The 10,492-nt window shown below is 37.7% G+C and overlaps 1 protein-coding gene across 1 annotated transcript; it reads left to right on the top strand.

The window, feature by feature from the left end:
• Positions 1-5,210: 5,210 nt before the first annotated feature.
• RB195_000819 (uncharacterized protein) lies at positions 5,211-9,629 on the top strand (the record flags this gene model as incomplete). Its single annotated transcript, XM_013447495.2, has 5 exons — positions 5,211-5,308; positions 5,463-5,655; positions 8,263-8,428; positions 8,861-8,976; positions 9,579-9,629. 5 exons carry the CDS (start codon positions 5,211-5,213, stop codon positions 9,627-9,629), a joined length of 624 nt encoding a protein of 207 aa, XP_013302949.2.
• Between the last annotated feature and the right edge of the window lie 863 nt (positions 9,630-10,492).

Here is a 10,492-nt window from a genome sequence, read left to right as displayed (position 1 = left end):
CAGAATGGTTTGACGTTAATGAACGCAGAAGCAGCTTTACGATGAGTTGCGGGGGCTGCCGATATGCCAAATCAGTGTTTTCATTCTCTCAGACAGCGGCGGGTGTAGCGCAGTCAGTAAAAGGTTCCGTTGTGCATGCACGATCGATCGGAGGTTCGAATCCGCCCTAGTGCTCACCAAGCCTTTCATTTCCCTCCGGGGTCGATAAATTGGTACCAGACTTGTCTAGGAGGATAAAAACACTGACTTGACACGTCGGCTAGCCCTTGCAAATCATTGTATAGGCCAGTTAGATGTTCGTAAACCTCAAACGACTCTGAATTGAAGTGAACGTGGGGCGCATCCCAAGCGGATTGATTAACGCCAGAAACTTTATCCTTTATCCTTAATCGTTCTAACCATGAAAATGTGACCGGTGATAAAATCACGCGGAGAGGATTTTATTAACGCACCCGTAAAAAAGCTGTATCGACTATCTAACGTTTCTAATACGTTTTCTTAATCTCACTCAACAGTAGAGGAAGAAACTTATCATTTTAGCCACTTTGTCTAGTCTTCATATAAGATTTTTGTGCGAAGCGGAACTCAAGATGCCTGCCCGTCTTATTTATAGAATTCAGTCTTTCTTCTACCCTCCTCTGACCGCATAGTAAACTTTAGAAATATGTTACATTGAAATGAATTATAGCTGCATGTACAGTATGTTCACAGTAGTTTCGCTGGAGCCGTTTACCATCCGATGTAATGTACCGCGGTATCGCTATAGAAAGGAACTGTGTAGGTCTCGATGTCCTTATTTACTCTCATATCAATGTTTTTATTCATTTATTTCTACTTAAATAGCGTTAACTGACATTTACTGACGTTTATTAAAGGCATCACCCCACGAATCTGGGGTGGTGCGGATTTCATGAGGTTTACGCCTATACGGGATCGTAGATTATGGAGAGGGGGGTGATTCCGTCCATTTCATCCTAATTGCCGCAAAAAAAACCGCCCGGAAGATGCGGCGCGTGCGCAAGGCTGGCGCGCTCCAATCGAACTCGTTGTAGAAAATAGCGCCCCAAAACGCCGGAAGCCGCATCTTCCGGGCCGTTTTTACGGCAACTACGAAGAAATAGACGGAATCACCCTTCTCTCCATAATCAACGACTCCGTATGAGCATAACCCATCTGAAACCCGCACCAGCCCAGATTCGTGGGGTGATGCCTTTAAACAAGATCTCATGACTATTATGACAGCAACATTTTCCTTAGAAGACGTTCTGCCCCTGAAGTTCAGCGCTTTTTTGCAGCCAGCGAGCGAATGTTAAACAGAAATGGAAATTCTGCACCGCTCCTTGCACTTAAATTACATTCTAAACTACTCCTTTTTATATATTCCCCTATTATTCAAACAAGATCAAACAAGAACATGACTATTATGACAGCAACATCTTGTGTGTAAGTAGTACAAACGTACTCAGTGTCATGCGAACTTGTTTAATCAGACGATTAAGCAGGTTTATTTTTGGACATTTAACGAGAACTCCGTCTGGAGTATGAGGTAGTACTTACCGGAGTTACTTACTGCTTCTTGTGTGCTCAGACATGAGTGATAGAGGACGTTTCTAGTGCAAAGATCAGCTTTTATTTGTTAAACACTCAGCATAATAAATGATCTGTAGAGCTGCACTGCTTCCGGATCGGAAAACGAATGCCTAGGTGGTCATGTTAGTGGAAATATGACTATGATTTGCTAATGAGACTACAGTTGAGTTCCTGAATGCAAATTTTGAGTTTGTCTTCAATGACGTTCCTGAAATAGTATAGCTGAATAACTCTATAAATACTTTATAAATAATAATAATACATAATTATTTATTAATATTTATAACAGCCTACCTCTCGCAAAAGGAATTTTATGCACAGTCCTAGTGTGACATTCAGAATCTTTTTAAAAATGGTTTTAGCGGCTTTTGAGAGATGTAGTTTTGGTGCAATAGTTTTTATGTACTTTCTTCATTACAGGTGCGAAAAAAAAACATGGAATATTTACTGGAATATGACCTTTAACTTTCAACACTTGAATATCACCTACAGTTGGAACAGATGCGAACAGCTGCGTTCAGTACTAAGTTTAGGGAATATTTTTGATAGTGATAAAAACATTTCGCCGGTTACTGAATTTCGAATTAAGGGCATCACCCCACGAATTTAAGGTGGTGCAGATTTCAGGTGGAGTATTCGTATACGGGATGGGAGACTATGGAGAGGGGAGTGATTTTGTCCATTTCTGCCTAATTGCCGTAAAAAACGGCCCGGAAGATACGGCTTGAGGCATTCTGGCGCACTATTTTCTACAGGAAGTTCGACTGGACGGAATCACCCCCCCCCCTCTCCATAGTCTCCCATCCCGTATACGAATACTCCACCTGAAACCTGCATCACCTCAGATTCGTGGGGTGATGCCTTTAACGAATCAGTGCCGTTAGAAGTGATGGTATAGGACGTTCAATGGTTAATGTTTGAATCCAGGCAATTTTCGAGCTGTCTTTCAACTTGGTCTTCGGGGAATAATGCCATTAGCTATGCACCGCTTTAGCACAGAGAACAAGTTCGAGCGCCCTTAGGTCGTTCTTCTCTCATTTCTCGACAATGCAAAAATGATTTGGATTGGCCTTGTCTAGACCTACACCCGTTTGTTGTTCTCTCAATATTTCTACCTATTAAAAGCATGATATTTGAGAAATACCGAACAGTATAGTAGAAGCAGCGTTCCGATGTAAGCGGAATTTCATTCTAAGTCCTCCGACTCCTCGCATAGCAGCTCCACCTCTTCTGCCACTATCATGTCGGACCCAAAATGCATTCGCTTTCTGCTGTTGTTGATGAAAAGTTGATGAAAAGGTTTTTGCTCGTATTTCTATTCAGCATGCTCCCCCCCCCTCAAAAGAATGCAGACATTTAATGCTTTATTTGCATAGACGCTTTCATAATTACTCTGTTTCCTGAAAAATTTCGAATTCTTTTCTGCTTTAAAAAAATCTTTCGTTGAACCATGCTCCTTAACTGCACTGCTTCCCAGTCATTTGTTTTCCTAGAATCATCTCCATTCCCCTGTTTAATTTATGAGGTCCTTATTTCCTTCATCACACTTTTTTTGCGACGCTTTTGATTTGCTCAAATCAACAGAATGGAAGCTGGTTTTTTTCGATCTTGTTGAATGTTCTCATCTATGTTTCTCACGTGATCTTTCCATATGTATCTTTCCATATATATCCCTATTCTTCCATTGAAACGTGGCAATAACAGATGGTTTAACAGCGGGAGACAATTTTTTTTGAAAAAATAATACGTCATTGGAATACTCTGACTGATCTATAAAACTGTCGTATTCAATACTTCGAGTGCTTCAAAAAAATTTCACTGCGGTTCACGATCTTCTTAGGACCAAATAATTGGTTATATTAGGGAGCAAACTGTATCGTTTCTACCTTCGAAATACATTTTTAACCTTGTGTTCTTGTTTTTCGATTATCGTTAGAACGAATGGAGCGAGCTTCCTTGCGGGATGCTCGTGTGTAGTTTCGAACAGCTTCGAAAGTTGTTCGAAATTCTGACGATTGAAGAAGACATCAGAAAGAAAACGCCGGTGTTGATGTCTATAAACTGCAACGACGACTTTTTCCTTCAAATCTTCGTTAAGTCTTCGGGCTTTCGACATAAGCGTTTTTAGGACTGGAAATCCTGTGAGAGCTTCCCACGAAAGTTATGAGTGTCACTCATGGAAGAAGCCTTCCAGTCTGAATCCTTTCAATGTTCTAAGAGGACAGCTGACTTCAATAACGGCGTATCAGATATTAAATTAATTGAAGCAGTATGAAAATACTACGTCATTGGGATAAAATACGTTCAAGACTGGATTATTTTATTATTATTGTTATTGATATTATTAGTGTATTATTTTTACTATTATTATTAATATTATTAGCATTATATATGAGTATTTTATTACTGAAAATATAATATTAATTTTCAAATTGATCATTTATTATTATGTTATTATTAGTTTAATATTATTAATTATAAGTGAATTATTTTAAAATTTTCTAAAGGACGCCGTACTATTTTAACCATTGGCGATCCTTAAAATATTTGCTTTGTCTGTTATGTAAATTAACTGTTGACAATACCAGCAGCTTCTTCGTGAGACCATCTGTAGTACTTTTGGAACGCCTTGCATTCGTGCTGCTCTTCTTGAATCCAGTTAACGCGCACTCACTTTATCGCTGTAAAAGGCTGCCTTGTAAACTGAAAACTGATCATTCTGACTCTTCACATCTATTTAATTCTGGATTTATCGCGAAAGCTTCACATTTTTGCTGCGCTAACCTCAAATTACATTCCAGACCTTGCTCTCTATCTTGCAGAAGACGAAATAGAAAATTTTCTCGTGTGTTTGGAACAGATAGGCATTTTCATTCGCTTCAACCGTTTAACCTCACCATCAATCCTTGTTTTTCCATTAATACCTCATTTAATATCATAGAAATTATGAATACACCTTATTTCTCATCACAACGCTTTGATAGCCCCGAAGGGGAAAGTATGCTCGGTCCCTTGAATCTCGTTTCAGTTTTTCATATTCAAAGCCGCTCCAAAATGCTCGCTTTTCTCTGTAAGTCATCACAAAATACTCGTTGGAAATTCTTGAATCGAATAGCTTGCTCCATGACGAGAAAGTGTTTCACTTCATTTACTCTCATATTTCTATAGTTTTCCATGAGGTACGAAGGAAAAGCGTTAAATCTTTTCATGCTTTGGTAATTATCCTGTATATACAATAGGGCAAAAAGTTATCTGGGCTCACAAGACCGCTATGCTATAAGGTCGCAATGAATGCGACATGCGATTTGAATACTTAACGTCTTTAGAAACGAAGCACAGCGCTCCTCTTTTTTTTATAGAAGTTTCCGCATGTGTAATAGAACTGATTGTTCTTGCATTCGCATGAAAAGATTTAACGCTTTTCCTTTGTACCTCATGGAAAACTATAGAAATATGGAAGTAAATGAAGGAAATATTTTTTAAATAATTGCTCACATGATTCCCAGAAGACCTTTCTTAGTGAACTGTCACTAACCACTTGATCTTTTTCGCACTCAATCCAAGATCGTTTCACCGCCTTAGTTGCATTAACTAAAACTAGCTCTTTTTAGGTGTCAGTGATGAAGGAATCTAACAGGTGCGACGATCCTGGACCAGCGCGGATCACCTTAAACATTACTCCACACGATATTCGGTATCTGAAGCACTCCTGGGAAAAGTAAGTATACATTTTTTATGTCCTACGGTTATCCTCTTCCTCCAAACTTTAAATAAACAGAAGAAAAATTAAGGAATAAATGAAGGAAATACTTGGTCTTTTTTTTTATTTCCAGCTCAGTCTCAACCTTTTTATACGCAACAAATTTTTCTAGAGCAAGCTCCAGTGTGGACGTGGGTTGTGAGTTGGTGGCAAGGTTGCTGAACGATAATCGCACCAGATTCCGAGCGTTAATTGAGAGTCATTCCGGCGATTTACTCGGTTCAGCCAACTTTTCCGCAGAAGATGTGAAGAAATTCCGTCGCGCTCGATCCGTAGCGCATGGGGTTGTTGTGTTTTTCAATCAGGTTTGTGTTCTGACGAGTGAATTAATGCCGAAGCCTTTCAAGATTGAAAAGCTTCCGCGGATTAAACTTTAAAGAATCATGTGGTTATAAAGAAAGCACGAGACCAAGCATTAGCGATGAGGGCTATTTTAGGACAACAATCTGCGAGGAAATAAGGATTAGTTGGCTTCTGATCGGTAATGTAATTTTCATGAATGGACCTAGAATCCATTTCAGGGGTTCTAAAACAGGAAATTTAATACCAGCTAGTTTATAATTTAGCGTATTCTATCCAACCACAAATCCTAGCATACGCATAGTATGTGAAAAAACTAATTGCAACTAATAGGGTATTGTCGATCTTAAAGACCTTTTCCTCCTAAAGTTTTTAAGACGAAGATATTAGTTTAGCGGGTTTTGCGCGGTCGATAGGAGGTTCGGCTGTGACTGCACAACCTGTGGTTTGCAGCTTAGAACTAACCAAGCCTTTTATTAATTTGGGATCGATAAATTGCAAAAACACATGTCTGGAAGGATGGAGACACTGATCAACGAGCAACGGTTTGTCATTTTTTTCTAGCATATAACAAATCATTTCAATCCAGATTCCCATGAAGTTTTCGAACGTGGGTCTAGCCTATATATATATATATATATATATATATATATATATATATATATATATATATATATATATATATATATAATGAGGCAAGGGCTAGCCGATGTATCAAGTCAGTGCTCTTTTCCTCCCACGCTAGTTTGGCACTACCCCGGAAAGCCTCGGTTGGCACTAAGGTGGTTTCGAACCATCGATCGATTCGACCGTGCATTCACAGCGGAACCTCTTACCCTCTCGGCTACGAACGCTTCTTCATACAAAAGATTTTCCTAGGATATTCTTGCCTTTTTTCCGTTCACTTTTTGAAGAAAAAAATCGAACACAACAACCCGCTCTTCTGGATCTACTTTTGTAGAGATCACAAACACTAGAAGCCTAAACCTGATATATGGTATTGAAAACTGGATTTTTTACCGGTAGATGATGTGCAACACATAGTTTTGTGTAACAGAGTGGCAGCAAGTGAGCAAATTTCCAACAATAGACATAGGAATCAGAGACTTCGAAAATACCCAAAAATTTTGTTCTACCCTATCAGACACCTTTTTACATTTTCAAAATTTTAGTGAAATAATGAAAGTAATGAAAGAAATAATGAAATAGGGAATGGAACAGAGTTAAATTTTTATGTGTTTTATGCGGTGAGTATAAATAACTGTCTCGTTGAGCAAACTTTAATTTCTTTTCTGGCCCTTACTTTTGGGACCTCTAAGGGGTATTCTTCATCTTTATTACTATTCTTGAAAACTATGTATGCCTCAAGCCCTATAAACCTGTCAATGGAAAGAACACAACATTGAAATTTCCTACGAATGGTGTTTTTAAACCGTAGAAGCACCGAAACGTTCAATATTATTCCAGGACCTTAATAATTTCACTGCTGCTTATTATATCCGGAAACATGAGAAAATGAGTTTTAAATGAATTACATAGACCTAGAGAGGAATACATTCATTATTATTTCATTATTAATACATTATTTACAAATTCATTATTTGCATTATTTATTATTTTACTCATTATTTACAAATTTTAATCCGCAAAACATCCATTGGTACATTTTTGAAATTCTGTCTTTCTTGTTCGGAGTTCAAAAGAGAATATAATGTATTTTTTTTCGGAATATTTCGTGTACATGCAATGAATGAGTGGGACATACTCGTAGCATCAGTTTCCCACTTCCTAGATGCAAATCTCTCAAGAACATTTTATTACCTAGTAGAAATCTCCTTCTCTGACACACCCAAGTACATCAGAGCACTTGGTTCAATTAATCGTAATATGTGGGAATTCTTTCGTTTCACTTTCACCTTTTGTTTGTAAGTGTGATCGCTTAAATGTGAAGTGATCACATTTATTAACAAAAGGAGAAAGTGAAACGTGTAATGTGATGTTGCAAAGGTGAATCTCCAGCAAATGTCGAAAGATTATATTCCATGTGATTCAAAGTCTCCTTGTAATCCGCCTTTGTTTTATTTCTCGTTTTCCATAAAGATGATTGGAGATGGAGTAAATTTTTCGGAATTAAGAATTAACGAACAAACTTACAAAATAACTAAAAACTTTGTCAATGCACTGAATTGAAGGGAAGGGTTATAACAACGTTAGTTTGAATAGGACAGAAGGGAAGGTCCAGGTGAAGCTTTTTGCCGAGAAGTGAATCAAAAAAACTAAGAGAGGGGGAAGCCTCAGAGTTCAAAATGGACCCTGAGTGGAATAAATAAACCAAAATAACTGCATATGTTCCTAATCATTGTATTCATTTAGTAGTTATGAAAGAGTATATAAGTGTCGGGCAAAAACTTTAAGGGGACAAAAAATATACTAGAATATACCAGTAATAAAATATTTCTCATCAAGTATATGAAATAAGGTCATATGGAAATTAAAAATGCTTTGCTTCACCTATTTTAACTACCGTATCTCATTTTAACTACCGTATCTCTGTATCTAAATAAAATAAACGAAGCACTGCTCTTAGAAACATCTCATCAACTACTTTCCAGGTGATTAGTAAGTTGGATGAGCCGAACTCAGCGGATCTCATCGCCGCTCTTTCACAAAGACTAGGCGCTTCGCACTTCAAAATGAAAGTATGGTTCCAAGCCGAAAATTGGCTGTGCGTGAAGAATTGCCTGCTCGATACGATTATGTCAGCTCTGCAAACAAAGAGTGAGTTTCATTTTTTAAAAATGTTTTATTTAGAAATGGTCCCTGTGAAAAAGAAGCTTATGGAAATCGCAATGCATTTATTCCTAAATACCTTCCACCAAGTTTCTTGGAAGATAGATTGGGGTTGGTGGAATTAAAACAAGCAAAAGTTTTCTGTTCTATTTATGTGATCTGAAATGTGTAGCGTAGCATGTTTGACATCATTTGAGGATCTAAAGTTCAAAAATTGGAAGGTGGACTCGAAATAAAGGTGTTGTCTATTATCCTGGACCTTGTGAGGATGTTTGTTTGTGACGCACACTTGATTAAATAATTTTTATGCATTGTTTTCTGTGTTCAAGTAAAAAAATCAGAAAAGTATGCCCTATAATGTTTAAATGTGAATAAATATAACCTACAATAAAAAAAAATTAAGTTTCACCTTTTTTCCAGAGAACACCTCATTTGTTTGCGGGAAGACAATAAGTATGAGCAATAAGAAAGGAAAAGAAGTGTGGTACAAGGTCATTCAATTTGTCATTCAGAATATGAAGAAAGGTTTTCTCGCGGTATGTTTACTTTTGTAAACGGACTTTTTCACGACATTTTGAATTCAGGACAGAATCTAATTTTAATGTCAATTCGCTTTCTCATGCGGAGATAAAAAGAAGGAGATAAATTTAATTTATGACATGAAATGTTTGCCAGGATCCACTTGATGGAAGTTTAATTCCAATGTCAAATCGCTTTTTGTACACTCTTTTGAAGGAGATAAATGCAACTCGTGACAGGAAGGATTAATTAGGATCCGCAAATATTTTTATGTCTTTGGTCTTCTAAAGTGGTTATAATAATAATGAAACCTCATTTTTGGTATATGCGTGTAGCAAATCGAAAATTCTACTGATACATATTTTCTTTTGTCCAAATTTTGTGAGTAGATTGGGATTTTGTAGATGCTCAACACTTTGCTGAGAAAAATGAATAGTCTTTAACCTCCTTTTTGAAATTCCTTCCTTTTTGGATTTTTTTCCCTCTTGGAGAAGTAAAAAAAGCTTCAAAAGATACGACCCATATACAAGTGATTCTGTGCTTCTGTTTGACAAAAAAAGTCTTCGGATGCAGTTTTACTATCACTTCCACATTAATTCTCACCACACAATCATTTAAGGAAGCCCTTTCGGCGGACACCGCGTCTTCAAGTAGCTCCAGTTCGGTATAACATGGCATCCATAAAGCTGATTCGGCACCTCGACGGTGTGCTCTTACGGGTCTATGCTGTCCAATAGACTACTACGTTAGTAGTACTTTTTCCTTCAAAACAAAGTTTATACATAGTTTTGAAACACGTTCATGTGAGTATCCAGCAACATCATACGTGACCTTCATCCATCTCCAGAATCCAGGGGATTTCCTCGTGGTAACCACTGATCAGTGAGATTCCAGTTTTACAATAGTCACCAATCGTATTTGGTCGACATTATGCGTTACGCTCTCATACGCAGGCGAATACTGACACCCTTCCCCACCAATCAATAGAACGATAATCGATGGTGTGATAGTGCCGACGCTAAAGGCTTTGATAAGGCGAAGTAGGCCGGATCATGTACAGTTACGCAAGAAAGTACGAAAATTTAGCAAAAAAAGGTGTTCCATGGAACTTATCGGTGTGCTGATCTATCGATTATCGTCCCATTGATATGGGAAAGGGTGGTAGTTCTCGTCTTCATCGAGAACGGATCGCGTCAGTCCCACACGACATGTTCGACGGCGACTGCATTTAGCGCCTGTATTTCGCAAATTTTGTAAGTTATTGATTGATGATCAAGCTTGATTGAGTATTCAACGCTTTGTTTGTATACTTCTTCAGTGACTAACTTGTTTTCGATTGGAAGTGGTTATTGTATTTCTTTCTCTTTTATTACATTTCATTTCTTTTATTACAATATGGTTACTACACTTCTTTCTCATTTTTTTCCGATAATTCTCGACCTCCCTATTTGGTTTGTGGTTACTGAGAAGATAAATGTTCGACTTAATTTTTGAGCGGAGGAGGGAGATTTTAATGAGTCTTTTTGAATTGTC

This window comes from Necator americanus, chromosome IV, assembly GCF_031761385.1.
Source record: "Necator americanus strain Aroian chromosome IV, whole genome shotgun sequence".
NCBI lineage: Eukaryota > Metazoa > Nematoda > Chromadorea > Rhabditida > Ancylostomatidae > Necator > Necator americanus.
Note: the sequence above shows the minus strand (reverse complement) of the source record. Positions and strands in the feature narration are given on the sequence as shown.